At 40.8% G+C, this 16,941-nt stretch overlaps 1 protein-coding gene across 1 annotated transcript; it reads right to left on the bottom strand.

The window, feature by feature from the left end:
• Positions 1-1,631: 1,631 nt before the first annotated feature.
• slitrk5 (SLIT and NTRK like family member 5) lies at positions 1,632-4,259 on the bottom strand. The gene has a single exon (XM_085915524.1). The coding sequence runs from the start codon at positions 4,257-4,259 to the stop codon at positions 1,632-1,634; it is 2,628 nt and encodes an 875-aa protein (XP_085771650.1).
• Between the last annotated feature and the right edge of the window lie 12,682 nt (positions 4,260-16,941).

The following is a 16,941-nucleotide window of genomic DNA, read 5'->3' as shown; positions in this document are numbered from 1 at the left end:
AATTGAACTTACTAACTGGAATCGGTTGCACTGGTTGCACACCTCAGTAAAACACTGGATGTACCTGAGTGAATAACATCTTCCCACATCCACAACATAGTAAAGGTCCATTTAAAAAGGGCTACTGAATTATTTGATTATTGAAAGTAGTTTGGGACTCACTCCAGTTTCACTCTTGACAATGGCAGTATTTACATCAAGAGCAATATTTCAGTCTGGAACTTTAGGGGTACACTTGTCTGTCACAGGAAATATAAAAAGGGTGCAAAAGAGAAATGCTTTCAATTCACTTTTCATTTCATCATACAGAAAAATCAAAACCATTAAAAAAATAACTAAAAATATATATTCATCATATATGTCACGAATGTCGTCAATGTGGTACTACTGCATACCGACTTTTGCAACCCCCTGTACATTCCTCAAATAACTCCTTTTGTAACGTTGGTAGTTGTCTTTTCAGCTTGGAAACATTCCTGAACCCTTTTGCCTACCTGGGCAAGGTGCAAATTGATACCATGGAGTCCATCGTTTCATAATACATGTGACCATTTTGGTAACTACCTTTTCAAAAACGCCCAGTTCAACCCACCGACAGCCTTGCGCCACACATATCATGAGAACCGACATCATGTTTATTTGATGACAACAACATAGTTTGGTCAATATAGTGCAAGAAGTGCAAAGCAATCCAAAACATAGACTCAATAAGGGATAGAGATTCTGCCAATGCTTGTATAAAAATAGGTGTTACATAGATTAAAATAGCAACATTACACAACAAAATCAAAACCTCAAATATCATTTAAGATGTTTTGTTTCGATAAATCTATATATTATGAATCAATACCCCAATTTATTTTAATATAATAATCTTTTATATGAGAGCTTATGAACTTGCCTTCTGATTCCCCAAATGTTCTGAAAGCATACAAAGACACTTTTCCCCTCCTCCTTATCAATTGGCACAGTCTTTTTTTTCTTTTTTTTTTATGTATCTTCGGGGTGTGCCAGTTCCCTCAAAAACTAGAAAGCCACTTTACATTGCCAAGCTACAGGAAATGAAACTATAAAACAAAAGCTTTTTTTTTTTCATTCTCCAGAAAACTGTGCTGTATGATGACACAGGTAATGTTGATGTTGAATCAAAAGTTTGATATTGAAAAGACATGGCAGGTTATATCAATAAATACTTACTTACAGACTACAGCAGGAAATAATCCTACACAGTTTTATCATCTGCTGTACAGTGTTTTTGTTTATTTGTTTGTTTTCTGTTATTGTTGTTTTGTCCAGGGGTGATTGTATCAACATTTTTTTTTCTTTTCTGACTCTGACAATATACCCTATGCACGGTTATATTCCTGAATTTGAAGCTGGACATACTTATACACTTCAAATTTGTAATCATTGCTATATAAAAATAAAATTTGCATCATTAGTTAGCAATTGTGTTCATCCCCCATTTTTGTAATGTCATGTTGCACAAATAAGTAGATTGTTCGGCACGCCCCGCAGGACTCATCCACTTTTCTCCTACTTGTCCTTGTTTGCGCCAAGGCACCCAAGAAACTGAATTTCCCGAAGGGTTGAAATGGGACAAAATGCTCCATTGCATGAATGACTCTGGCTCAGAACTGGCTGAAGGTGGTCTGTTTCTCAAGAACTTCGAGGTAATCAGGCTCAGACTGCAGTTTTGCTTTTAGCTCCAAGTATTCATTTCTGTTGGGTTCCACATAAACAGTACTGGGTGACGTGCCATAGAGCACCGTTTCTCTTATCCTGTCTGGGTGCAAGAACTGACGCCTGACATCAAAATTAGGGTTATAGGTATATGACACTGGGCCTGTATATTTGTACTCTACATTTCCCCCTACTGGAAGGGATGGAATGGACTGATGAGGGGACTGCTTATCAGCCTCAAGGATGCCTCTAAAGAAATGTTCTGCATCCTGGACTGGAGAGGGGTTGTCCATTGGTTCAATGGTGCTCACGCTGAACGCAGGGCTCCTCATCATGCTGCGATTCCTCTCCTCGTCTGGGGTACTTCTGTAAGTCACCTTGAGCTCGTGAAGGTCACGGTAATCCTCCACTGCATTTCCTTCCCTTGATCTGTAAATGGGGTTTTTGCACATGTGACCCATCGGATGTGGAATGTACTCATAAACGTGACCAGCCGGTGCCTTCACTTTGGTGCCAGAACGGTTGCTGTAGAGGCTGTACTGCAAGTTGAAGGAGCTAACGTCAGAGTTGTTGGTGCTGGTGCGGTCGCTCTGGGATTTTTTGCGCTTCTTCATCACCACAACAAATAGGCCTGCTGCCACAAAGACGGACATTATGAAGACAAGCAAGAGGCTCAAGATTAGGACTGACAGGGGTACAGTGCTGCTGGAGGAGTTGAACTTGTGTGGGGCATCTGTGAGGATGGCCCGGTCGTCTAATGGCTCCTCGGTAGGGGGGGTCGGTGAGACATAGGCATCAGAGTTGTCAGGGCACAGCTGCTCCGACGAGATCGAGCGAAGGTCCATTTTTGTGTGGCGTTTGGGTGTCTCGCACATGATCTCATTGACCACTGTGCCGGCACTGAGCTGCTCAAGCCATATCTTCATACCCACTAAATCACAGGAGCAGTCCCAGGGGTTTTCAAAAAGATCTATCTGCACCAGTAGCTTGAGCTGATCCAATACACCGCTTACAGGCAGGTTTTGAAACTGGTTGTTGCGCAAGTTCAGTCGAGACAAGGAGAGGCTGGAAAAAATGCCCACTGGTAATGTTTTCAGGAGGTTGTTATTGAGAAATAGCAGCTGGAGATTGGTAAGGTAGCGAAATGTGCCCGAGTCAACCTCCTTGATTTTATTGTACTCTAAATAAAGATATTGCAAATTCTGCAACCCAAAAAACATTTCCCCTGTGAGCCTGTCCATGAGATTACCATTTAAATACAGCCTACGCAGATTTGTTAAATCCCCAAAAGCCCTGTCATGGATCACGGTTATTCTGTTGTTTCCCAGGTGAAGCAAATCCAATCCAACGGCGTCGATAAAATCTGATCTTCGTACCACGGGAATATAATTTCCCGTCAGATACATCTTTTTCGGATTGTATGGCTTGGGCTTTAGGTCAGAGATGTTTTCGATCTTTCTCTCTTGGCAATTTACATTCAATCCAATCTCGGATATCTGCAGGTTACACGTGCAAGCAGTGGGGCAGTCCAAAGGCACAGGCGATTTGGTCTGAAAAGCAATGATGGGGCCATAGTTGTAAGGGCTACCGCCTGGGAGTCGCGAAGTGGGCTTTAACCTCGTTCGATTAAATTGTCGTGTGCCCTTGGTAGGTCTGGAAGAGGACCGAAAGACAGCAGATGAGGTGGCTGAGGCTGTGGCAGCAGCTGGTGTGGTCTGGTAATATCCGTTGGTGCTGCTTGGGGGCGCAGGCCTTACCGAGTCCTCTTGGGGCCTCCTTGGGCATAGTTCTTGCTTGGACACTTCATCGAGGTCCCTCCCGTGTAGCCTGAAGGGTGTCTCACAGACCACTTCTCCCACCAGAGCCGTGTAGGCAATACTTTCGAGCCAGGCCTTCAGAGCGATCAGCTCGCATGAGCAGTTCCATGGATTTTCTTCCAGCTGTAATTCCACAACCTTGTCCATGTGCTCTAGGAGGCCAACATATGGAAACATCTTTAACCGGTTCCCCCGCAGGTCCAAATGCGTCAGCGGGACATTGCGAAAGATATTGGGGGGCAGGAAAGAGAGTAAGTTGTCATTCAGAATCATCACTGTCAGTTGGTGCAGTTTGTTCAGGGTGTTGGGCTCAATGTTGCTGATGTAATTATAATCAATTTGTAGATATTCCAAACTCTCCAGTCCTGCAAACGTGTCATCTCTCAGAATGTCAATTTTGTTGTTATTCAGGTGCAACCTCTTTAATCCCTGGAGTCCGTTGAAGGCACCTGTTTCAATTTCTGAGATGTCATTGTTCCCCAAGTGCAGGATGGTCACTCCAGTGTAATTGATAAAATCATTGACCGACAGTTTTTTCAGCAAGTTCCCCGTCAGCAGGAGGTGGTACGCGGGGAATTGAACCGGGCTGATCTCCGTCACTCTGATGATTCCGCGGTTCTCACAGCTGACGGTTAGGATGCTTTCCTTCTCGTCACATGTGCACAGGTTGCGGCAGATCTCCCCGTAATTGTCATACATCTCGACCAGCCACAGAGATGATGCAATCACAAGGATTATATTCAGGGCCCAGAAATGCATGTTTCCTGGGAGAAGGTGCCCCAGCTCACTCAAGTGCGGTGCCAATATGAGGTGTCATCTAGGGAAGGAAAGAAAAAGGATGGGTGCTGTTTTACATATGTACAAATGTCACAGTTCAAAACAGAAGTTTCAGAATGCGTTCCCAGAATGCATATCTATGACCAGCGTTTGAAAACGCAAATTTAACCAGGCCTACAAACAGCACCTAATTATGCAGACAAGGGATGCGATTTTATTCTGAGGGGGTAAACAAAGCACATTTGCAAAATTTTAATACGCCGACCATATTATATAAAAACAGTGTGTAAAGAAGTTGTTACATTGTGAATCATTTTTTTTTAGAAAACTCTAGCGGGTAGAAGGACAGCGACACGTCAAGTAAAATGTCATAGGTTACTAGAGGACTTCTTGTCAGAACAAATATCCAGCTAGACATGGATATTTTTGATTATATAAATAGTACATGTTATTTGATTTTTCTAACAAACACTGCAGCCTTCCCATCGCCAAAAGATTTATCACTCATCCCACATAACCGACATCAGTGGGTGGGCGGGATCAACATAAAATAAATTGTGCTCCCATGAACAAAAAGACTACGGTGACTATCTTAAAAAAAAGATACAGGTGGAAACCTTATCAGCCATTTGGTATGAAACAAATGTCAATCAAAAGGCATATTATTTGGTGCCAACGTATTTTATAAAAGGGCTACTTTTGGTGATCATGTAATCTATGTGAAATTTGCCTTGATAGTTTTGCTCTCTCTTCCCTTGTCTCGCTCACACACACGCACGGACACGTGCACACACGCACACACAAATGCGCACACATATCAACCCCTTCCCCTCCTAAAAAGACCACAAAGGCTTTCACACCAGCGCTGTAGACATCCCAAAATCTGCCTCATTTTAATGCACCAGCCACATGCACTTGGCATTTATGTGCTTCCCGTCGATGAGGACTTTAGATCTGGTGAATTTTCACATTCTTGAGCATTTTGTTCCTGTGTGTAATTTGCAATGCGTAAAACTACCGCGTGAATATCACAAATACTATTATTTCTACGGTGCACCTATATTAACAAAAAAACAAAAAAATCAACTTCAGTGACGCCAAAGCCATTTCAGTACCTTGGATAGCTCAGCCTCATTATAATGCGTATGTCTCGGGTTAATGAAGATGCGCTTACCGTGTAGATGCATGTAAACGCCAACGCATCCCGCAATAACAAAAAAAAAAATTAAAATGAAAAATACATCACGCCCATGGCCCTTCTTCGGGCTTGGGTCTTGATGCAAACATGGATTTTGCTATACCACCCCGGTGTCGGCTGTCGGAGAATCCTTAAGATTCAAGTCTCCTCTGCGTTTAGCTCCATAACACAGTCTCATTGACGAGTCAGCTGGCGCGCCGATATTGGCTCCAGTCTTCTTCCAGCAAATGAATTTAGCAGTGTCATTTCAAAGAAACCTACAGCCAAAGTTGCAAGACACAAAATAGAAAAAAAAGATGTTGGAGGGGAAAAAAAAAGAAGAAAACGCGGAAGATAATGCACTGTAATCCCACATTAGAGGAGACGAGCGCCGTGACTTTCATTCATGGGCACGTAGGGAGAAGCACGAATCTCCCCCTCCCTCCTCCCTTTCTCCGAGTCTGCTGCCACTGGCGCTGCGGCGTGCACCAGCCCGTGTCTTGGTGTGCACTTTTCCCCCCTCACGCCAAGCATAAGGTGTCTAAATCAGTGCATGTGTCCGTGCAAGAATACACAAATCCTCTTCTTCTGTCGGCTTTCAGCTCATCGGAAACGTTGCAACTAGTGGAACTTGATGTTGGTTGATTGGTTGGTTGCATGGCGCAAACTGGTGGTGCTCATCAACATCTAAAGCGCCAATCGCTTCGAGGAACAATTACCGCCGTGTGGCTGCATGCACTAAAGGCATAAATCCTCCAATTCGCACGGCTGCCATGGAAAGCGAATGAAAAGCGATTTAATGCAATAGTCTATAAGGGGGTACGCGTTGGAGGAGGAGGCGAGATACTGGGGAAGGGAGGGAGAAAGTTAAGGAGAGGGCGTCTTACAGACGAACCGTAGGGGGCGGTACAGTGACGAAGGAAAAAAATGTGCGTGCTTTCATGTCATGTTTTCTTTTTCATTTTTAAGCTGCACCCCCAGCTTGTAGAGGCCAAGGATGCTTTTAATTTCACTGACCAAAGTACTGTTAAATTATTTTCTTCAAAAAGGAACTGCAGCAACCAGCACAGTGGCGATTAACTGCAAGGATGTTGAAGGTGTGAAACACACTTCGAACCTTTTCTTTTACTGTATGACGTTCATATGCTTATTCTCCACTCCGCCTCCATCCAATTTGATACTGCAAACGTCCAAATTTCTAGTCTTCTGCAGTTCAAAGTCTTGTATTTGAGGTTCATTGAATTATTATTATTATTATTATTATTATTATTATTATTATTATTATTATTATTATTATTATTATTGAGTGAGGTGGAAAGCACCAAATTATTGTGAGATAGCAGAATTAATTGCATGACACAACACATTTTTCCACCTCTTTAAACATCAGTTATGTACACTATTAATGTATGAAAAAATATATATTTTTTTTATTTAAATAAGATTTATCTATTGTACTCTTTAAAATCAATCAGAATACATGATCATGTTCTTTATTACACTATTTTTTTATTTAAATAAGATTTATCTATTGTACTCTTTAAAATCAATCAGAATACATGATCATGTTCTTTATTACACTACGTTTTAGCCTGGGTGACGGTCCATGGCTGAATAAAACCGAACAGGAGATATTCATAAGGTCATCAATAATTGACATTCTTATTCATTTTTATTACACTTTTCCATGTTGCAGTGACAGCTAAAATCTCAAATTTTATTATTGATAACTGACTAAAACTGGATTATACTACACATCTCAAGTGACACAATTTCAATTTTCTGCTCTCAAGAGGCACAAAGAGTAAATTCGGACATTGATCGAAAAGAGCCGCTTCCAAATGTGGATAAAATCAGATTCATATTGAATATCTGTCAATCTTTCTGAAGCTTAGACATCGTATACGTATATACCCCATCAACGTGATCTTGACGTCACAACAGCAAATATTATCTAAATCTGTGTTGATAGAAGAAATAATATGAAAGTAATTGCACTGGAACAATCGCCCTTCCATTTAAATCCAACTCACTGTATGCTCTACCTGGATGTGCAACAATCTGCATACCTTCCGACTTTATTATTTGTTCACGAGTGTGTTTATTTTCCATCCCTCCCATGCAACTCATAATAAGAGACGGGCTACAAGAACTTTGACAAGTCAACATTATAATGGTGGTGACCTCCAGAGTTCAATCATCCCTCGGTTCCAACACACCCACTACTATCCTTATCCGTTGAGGGTTCAGTACGCTTACAGTTCGGCTAAATGATTGGTTTATCACGTTAGTGAGGTTCACAAACATACTCGAACATCATTTGTCAGCCCCCGTTACACTTACATTCGATTAGACATCAAAGTTGTAAGGCATCCACAGGTCAAGAAAATAACCAGTTGTGTATCTCTTCTCTTGACAAGGATAATATCAAATTTCTGGATTAAGCTTATAGTATCACACACTTACAAGAGATATTCTTTGAAAGAAACACATCTTCTGAAGGATTATGCTTAATCCATTTTTGCATCAAATACTTAGCTGCAATGCTAAGAAGCACGACGAAAATGCGGCTTATTTGTCCCATGGTGAAAGTGTTACCCTGTTGCCCTTTTTAGCGCAGAACAAGAAATGTTAAAGCACTTAACAAGAACCGTAAAGCAAAATCAAATTAAAGTAAGCATATGGTGGCTTGCCATGTCCAAGAGATTTCCCACTTAGTCAGTATTGTGTGGTAATAAGTCAACTCTTCAGCCTTTTTTAGCATGTGGAGAATGCTAATAAGCGGATGTGGCATGAATGCTACTTCTCAGAAATTAGCCATGAAGATGCATGGATTTATCTTAAAGTCTTAGGCACTGTAATCATATTAGGAGTGGACAGTCCCATGGAAACAGTAATGGTTGAATCAAGGGAATTCTGTTTTTGAACATCACAACAAATAACTGGATGCAGCTGGGTTTTTGTCCCAGTATCAGTTGGCTTACAAACACTGGATGTGTGTAAATTGCGTGTGTGTGTCTGTGTATGCTTTAAAAGATACAGCAGCATTACTTAATAAAAGCTAATAGGTTCGTGCAAACTCCAATGCTTTTATCATAAATCAACCGCGTAAAGCATCGTATGATAATTAGGTCTGGGGTTAAGTCATTAATGCAAATGAAGGTTCATGCTACATTTAACTAAATTATCTTTTTCACTCATTGTTTTAGTCCTACAAATGGTATGGAACTATAATTATTTATTAAGTTTGTCTGGAAAACATGAAAAACACTTGCATAACATCTAATGCATAATGGAAAAACCTTGTGCGTAAATTATGGTCATTTATTCAAATATTTTGATATTCTAATGACTTCCAAAGGAATGAGTAACACAACTCTGGCCATTGATTTGACACCGCTATTGATTTTGTATGGGTAATATAGTATCAGAGGTCACATATTTTGTCAAAATCATTATGGAATTTACAGACTCATCCTATAGATTTTTAAATATTGGAGGAGATACCGATACAAATAACAATAGTAATTGGGTTTACTGCCAACTCCTTACAACAAGATGGATGAAAGTATAACTGCAAATTCACAATTGTTCCTAAGCGTAACTGTGAGTGTAAATAGTTCTTTACTGTCCACTATGTATTTGTGCCCCAAAATTGACTGGCAACTAGTTTAGAATGTAGCCTGACTCTGGTCCAAAGTTAGCTGTGATAAAATCCACCACACCTGCGACCCTACAAAAGATAAGTGGTCATAGCGAATGGATGGATAGAAAAGAAAAAGAATCAAGGAGTCCTATCAGAACGTCTTAGCAAGTGAGACTCTGGAGGAAGCTGATGGGTCCCAGCAGGCCAAATGTGACGCAGCTAAGGCAAGAACTAGCATATACGTAGGAAGAGTTCAGCTAGTGAGGCTATGGAGAACGACTTACGGACAGCTTCAAAGAAATTTTGGTCCACCATCCAACGTCTCAGTACGGAGAGGCAGTGCATCATTAACACTGCTACTGACCTCGCCTCAGGACAATGTGAGTTCGTGGGCAGAATACGAGATTATACCGACACTCCTTCCCATGAGGAAACAGAATCTGGGGACTCAGGTGGGCACTTCCTTCTCTGTGTTTCACTGAAATGGTTGAAAAGCTTAACAGTTGCAGGGCCTTGGAGTTTGATGACATCCCACTGGAGTTCCTACAGACTTTGGATGTTGTGGGGCCTTTTCAGGTTGACACATTTCTGCAATATCACATAGACATTAAGGGACACGCCTCTGGTCTCGCTGAACAGGGTAGTGGTCCCTTTATTTAAGGGGTACCAGAGGGTGTGTTGTAGTGGATAACATTCCTCAGGCTCCCTGTTAAGGTTGATTCGGGGGTGCTGGATAGGTGGTTCTATTGTGAAAGAGATTTCAAACTCAGGAGAAACCGTGTGTTTTTTCTTCTTCAGTGTAGTAGTTCTAAATCCTCAGCAAGGTCCTGGAAGATGCCTGGAAGTTCACCCAACCAGTCTGTGTGCATTGTTGACTTGGAGAAGAGATTCGACCATGTTGCTCAGCAAGTTCTCGGTTGGGTGTTCCAGGATCCCCAAATATGGCCTGGTTGATGGCTGTAGGAATTACAATCTCTACCACATTGACAACAATAAATCAGATTTGGCTCCTGTGGCAGTTAGTCTTAGCCATAGCTGCTATTTGTCATCGATTCTGTTCAGAACTGTTATGGACAGAATTGCTGGGCGCAGCTGAGGCGTTGCAGGTGTTCGCTTTGTTGCCCCCAGTATTGGATTTTGGCTTTTTGCAGAGGATGCAGATGGAAGCTCTTGATATATTGGTTGATTTGCCTGCTTGTGCCTTGATCAAATCCACCAAAAGTGCATTACACTACCTGTGCTGCAAAATACACCTCCTTAAAAGTCATGCAATTTTTAGTTCACTTTTTAAGGGAGTGGCAGCAATGCTATTTGTGTAGATGGTTGCAGTACAGAATGTAATGAATTCAATCCCAAATTTGATAATATACATTTGATTTGAAACTACACCGAACGTTGGTATGTTCTTAGGGACGAGCATCATATTATAATGAACTAGGGCCCTTTTGGCCAACTTGCACGGCGAGCCATTTCTGTCAGATTCCAGGGGGGGGCTACAACCACTTTAGAAATGTTCAAATGAATATGGAAATAGAAAGCACTGACATGATGACAGCATAATGTCAACAAGATATGGTGACAAATTGGAAACAATTGTTTCAAGCAAAAATTACTCTACATAAACAATGAATGAGCCTGGAAATGCATGAAAGCTAATGAGACAAGTGAGGATGGATGGGAGGAGAAAGTGGAAGTGGTCTGTTGTGCCACGCTGGTGTCACTCCAGTAATCATGCTAGAAATTGGTTTAGCCCTTGCTGTGCACATTTTCACACACATGCACAGTAGCTGTATTTCATTTTGACAGCTGTTTAGCATGTACAAATAAATACTACTTCTAATAATGTGTGACAGTCACAGAATGCCTGAGTGCCTGCTACTAAATATCTGCTCTTTGTCTCCCTGCGAATGTGGTTTGCATAGATGAAAAGAATCATATGTGACACTCACATTCACATTGTGACAGTGCAAACAATAGAAACGAGAAACATAAAGACTGACAGACTGCAGCATGGTATGAATATCTCACAACTTGATGGATGGATATTTAGCCAACGATGAAGCTCATATCAACAAAACAGCAAATACTGTATGGAGGGGAAACAAAACGTCTTTGATACGCCACAATATCAGTATGTAATTGAAGAAGGGAAGGCTTGTGGAAAGAGACGTCTACCACATTAAACTTTAAAGAATTCTAAATAGACATAATAATTGAATATATAATATTAATAAAGTTAATACTAACAGACTGTTCTCTCATAATATTTCCATAATAGACTGATCAAACACTGTCCAATTTCATTTTTCCACAGCAAGAAAAACATTAATATGCCCCCCCCCCCACACACACACACAATACACACCAGAATCACACCAAAAACCACAGTTTTTATAATATTCTAACATGGGGATTATTATTATTTAGTGCACACAAATCGGGTGTGAATTTCTCCTCTCTCTCGCTCATCTGTTTATACAAAGTCAATTTAGTACACAGTTGCTGAAATCCATAGATTCACAATCAACTGTACAACTGTAAGTATCTGGTTAAAAAAATGTAGTTCAGAATCTTATTAGCCTGCTATATCCATTCTAACATTAATTTTGAATCCAAGTTTCACTGTGAATCTCTAGAAAACGAAAGCAAAATCATTATACAGTACCGTTAAAAACAAAACACATGGGTTGTGATTCACAGAGCAAACATTGAGATTGAAAGGGAGGCAAATGTAATGAGAGCAGCTGTTAAGCACACAGCAAAACATATGAGCAAAACACTGACTACAATAATAATAAGTTGAAACAACAACATAAGTTAACATAAGTTTGGTATGACACGCCTGCTTAGATATACAGCTACAAGTCTCATGTAACCCAGCCTCTCTTCGAAAAGGGAGTCAGGCTGTATGACAAAATCATCAGAATCAGTCAGCCCCTCGCAAACCCCTGCTTCATGCTTGGATTCATCTTGGGCTAATAGGCTAAAAAGTTGTCAGCAAAATGAGCTAACTTTTTTTTTTTTGATGTCCCACTCGCTAACCGCCCCAGTCATTGGAAGAAAATAACAGACGCTAATAGCCTTACTTACTTTTAAAGATGTCCAGCCGTACAGTGTTACAGAAAATCAGGACTCCCAATACCTCCCCCATGTCTTGGAACTTAGCATAAAATCACCAATATCTTTTGAGTATATTAATTTTTCTTCAGTTCTCAATTTCTCATCATAGCCACAGACAAAATGACTATAAAGATCACTCAATCTGCTGGGTTAAAATTGTACTGACCCAGGAAGTTTGGGTTGGTTTGTGCAAAATAACCCAGGGAGTCAATCACAAATGTTGTTTTTAACCCTGCATTTTCAGGGACTATCAGATCATTGGCAGTGTACAGCAATGTACCAGCAACAGACCAGAAATGCACAACCCTATCATCCATCCATCCATCCATCCATCCATCCATCCATCCATCCATCCATCCATCCATCCATCCATCCATCCATCCATCCATCCATCCATCCATCCATCCATCCCTCCCTCCCTCCCTCCCTCCCTCCCTCCCTCCATCCATCCATCCATCCATCCATCCATCTTCAGGTGTCAGGTGAGTTTGAGCGAGATACAGCATAATCTTGTCGCCAGTGGCAGAAATATAGACAACCTCAACATCACAAACGATACCTCTGGTCAAGACCTCTATGAACTGAGCATGCATGTTTTTGTTATATGAAAGCCCATGTTAAACACAGGGAGTCATTCAAACTCAACACAGAAAGATTTGAACAACTTTGACTGTGTGAGCGACGTGCTATTCCCATGCTCCACCATACTGCCAGGACAAAAGTCACATAAGTGAATCTTTTCTCTCCATCAAAAATAATGTCATATTTTACAATTCATTCCCATTACTGCGCTTCTGTTTCCCTGACTTGATTGTACCTGCTGATGCCTGCAAATACATCCATCACAGCTCAGGTTGATGCAGAGTTTCACAGCTGGTCTCTGCAACAGAGCCAATGTGCAGTCTCCCAGACAGCGGATGATTGATGACAGAAGAAGGGCGACAGGTTGCACTGGGAGCACTTCCCTTTTGTCTTTCCGATGCCTTGGCTTATGTGTTAAACGTCGAATCTGGGACACACAAACTTAAGCGAGGAGATTCGATGAAACAAGCTGCTGATAGTGCGATAAGTGCATTCTGGTCGTATCGGGGAGTGGATGGGATTGACTTATGGAGATCACCGCACGGAAGAACAAAAGCAACCAACCGTGGCCGAGTCAAGTGCACTCATTTACACTGCAGTTGCTTAGCACAAAGGCTATTAAGGTTATCAGTGCACCTTGGTCCATGATGCAAGAAGTTTAACTCAACTATCCATCAATATTTTTTTCTGCAGAAACATTAGCTGAGTAAATCAAAGCTGGGGCTTTTAGTGCTATTTTCTCATTATCTGAAAGATGATCATTATAAACGAACGCCCTGGCTAATTGCATATACTGTAGCTGTGTTCAATACAAATAACTGCGTGAGTGCACATTAGCCTTAAGGTTCAACAAAGGAGGAAACGGGAAAAGAGTCTGAGTTGGATGCACTCTGGGCATCACAAGATACTTCATCAGCACTCAGTCCATTCACAAAGTGCAATACTGTATTTGAGGTCCATGTGCACTTGTCTGAACACCGACCAATAAATCTAAAGTGAGCGCCACCAGCTGCCTTTTTATGGAAGCCCTCCCGGGCAAAAACAACAACAGGTTGGATGTGAGCTTGCAAGGTGAATCTATGCAAGCTGACAGGCTGTTTTCTCAAAAACATGCAGCAGCTGCCATGCACTATCCCCTGCATATCGGATGCCTCAACATCCGCAGAAGTATTCTTAAATACACACACTTCTTGTGAATTCCAACCACCTTACACACTTTTTTGTTAAGGCTCATTACTTAGATTGCACTGTCTTCCATTTGCAAATTAAAAAATCACTGGATTTTAATCTTTGAGCGAACAAGCAAGGGGAAGAGGGGGCGAGGCTTGCCAAGCCAATTAAGCAGGCAATAATGGATTTGCAAGCCACTGGAGGAACCATTTGCCCTCTATTTAAACAGTCAAGATAATTAAAGAATATTCAAAAAATAGAAACGGGAGCATGTACAAATCAATCCAGTTAGCAGCTCTCTTTGATATTTCAGTTCCAATCTTAAATCAGACAGAGACGTCTTTTTTCTGGGAATGTGTCAGCACCCTTGCGGCCCTAAACGTTTTTATCAAAGCTAAACACCAACTACTGCTCAAAGGCGACATGCACAATTAAAATATTTTCTATGATTATCTCGTGCAAAAAAAGATTGTTTTGCGTTCTTTAATATGACAAAGATTGTGTTTTTTTATTTTTTTTGATGCACCAACTGTGTAGGGAAAGCTCATGAGGGCTGAAAAGACTGGGAAGCAGCCAGGCAGTGGTTGACTGTCTGGGCACTGGATCATTCAGAGGATTTGGATGAAGGGTGGGGGTACGGGCCTAAAGGGCTGCTGGCTTAAACTGTCCCCATGAGGTCCACTAACAGAGAAACTTGCCTTAAAACAAACCTTGAGCTTGTGTGTGTGTGTATGTATTTGTGCGTATCAATGTGGAAAAAATAAACAATGTATTTATTACATTATCTTATAGTAGGGATTCTGTTATGGTCTTTATGATTTAGAAGTCTTTTTTGTGTTTTTCTTGTATTTCTCTGTGTGTCTGTCGTTAGGTTTTAGCAGTGGTTCTTAACCTGGGTTCCATCGAACCCGAGGGGTTCGGCAGAACCTCCACTGTGGCGGCCCGAACGTGTGTTTGTGTGTGTGTGTGTGTTGTGTGTGCGAGTGCATGTGTGTTCTCATTTGCTTTATAAAGAAACTACTGCATCTTGATGTGATTTTCGACTCAATGAATGTATGAATGCAAACACAAAATAAATGAATACATGAATTATACACAATGATGTAACACCAATTTATGGTTAAGTTGTTTCATATTTGTGTAAAGACACATAATCAGAGCATGTACATTGCCCCATAATTATATTTATTATAAATTATTATTATATAATTTATATAAATTATAAATGATATGTTAATTTAGACAGTTCAACGTTAAGATGGCACTTTCCTCCCAAGTCTGCATTTCCCTACTTCAAAAAGGAACTTATCCAATGAAAGACACATTGAGCACACTGATTTTTTTCTTGGTATATTAATTATAGAATACTCATATTCAACTGGGGACTGTGTCATCTTGGACGCACAACAAAGTAGGCCTCCTGCAGTCACCAGTGACAGGACAGAATCAGACAACAGCAGCTGTTTGTTCTGGACACCAAGTGAGTGTCAGTGTTTCACAAGCTGGTCCGATCGTATGCTTCCATAAATTGCTTGTTGAAATAAAGTGACATTGGTAACCCCTATACTGCTGCATAGTGAGTGCGTTTTAAGTCAGCTAATAGAATTTTGGTATTTGGCCAATTTTCCCCTCCCAATTTTTCTTTTCCCTGGTCTTGTGTTATGAGCAAGCAACCATCATATTTGTATTTTGAATGGTTACTTACACAGTATGTGTTATACCTATCACAATCCACTACAACTTGTTTGCAAAAAACTACAACCTACAAGTACTGTTCTGTGCGTTATCGCAAGAACCGATTGATTCTAATCAGGCAGCTGGGCACAGGGTCAAATGGGACACATTCATTGTTAGTGTTTACCACCCATGACAAACAACTTTCTACAGCTATGGTAGGCAACCTCCAACCGTGCATCACTTTGAACTGTATGTCGTACCACATGCTTTTAACCTCTTTAGCAGGCAGACACTGTTATCAACCTGTTATCAATCTTACAAGAAAACGCCATAACAAATTACCTGTAGACGAGTTCAAATGAAATCACATTGAATAAATACAAATGTTGTTGCCTGATTTGGAAACTGGTTACCTCTGTCACTGTGGAGCCTTTCCACTGGAAATAAAACGGGGTTAAAGAGAGTTAAGAGATGGCAGGAGAAGGCCTCCCAGAGGTAATTACATATTGATCCACGTCACACAAGATTTAAACTGTGACACCTCGTTTAGTTTTATCTTTGAACGGAACATGTCAATGTATTTCTGACTTCTCCTCTATTACGTTCAACTGCGGCCAAATTATATTTGGCTAATTACATTTTCATGGAGCAGTCCCTCTTGTCTCCCACTCAGGTCTCTCTAGTTATGGACTTAATAATCAAATGGTGGAGGGTCTTTCAGCTCTGCTGTTTTCAAAGTCCTTCCATTCCTTCACTGAGTTTTTAAATTACTCGGTTTCTTTAATCTCCATCTTCCCTTAACTTTCTTCCAGTCTTTCATACGACAGGCACCCTTTGTCTAATGACCTGGAACAGCCTTCAATGTGGCGAGAACCTTAGTGCTGATAAATTGTGTTTCTTTTGCATTGCCTTGGCAAAGTATTCAAAGGGAGTAAGCACATACAGAAAATCAATGAGAAATCATCGCACTTATACATTGCTTTTTTCATTACCTATTGTGAGCAAGGCAGTGACATGTCAAGGACGCTACCATTTATGTTTAAATGCTCTTAAAAGGCCCCGAATGGTGCCAGGGAAAGAAAAACAATCAAGCTTGTGTAGCGTACACTTTCTGGAATGCGAGTTCTAGTATTTCTTCTTCTTCTTTTTTTTTTTTTTTTTTTTTTAGCAGGACACATTTTTTTTACTCCACACATTTATTTTCACACAAGAAAAATCACAGTGATTAGGTGCGGTAAAACTAATAAAAAGAGCTGATCATGATTGGACTCATCTACAGCTTGGTGGCGAAT

This window comes from Syngnathus leptorhynchus, chromosome 1 (assembly GCF_054491065.1).
Source record: "Syngnathus leptorhynchus isolate UIUO chromosome 1, UIUO_Slep, whole genome shotgun sequence".
Taxonomy (NCBI): Eukaryota; Metazoa; Chordata; class Actinopteri; order Syngnathiformes; family Syngnathidae; genus Syngnathus; species Syngnathus leptorhynchus.
This window is presented reverse-complemented; position numbering and strand designations above follow the sequence as displayed.

What these genes read in the sequence shown, in the direction of transcription:
- slitrk5 (XM_085915524.1), bottom strand. Translation starts at nt 4,259, where the DNA reads ATGCATTTCTGGGCCCTGAATATAATCCTTGTGATTGCATCATCTCTG.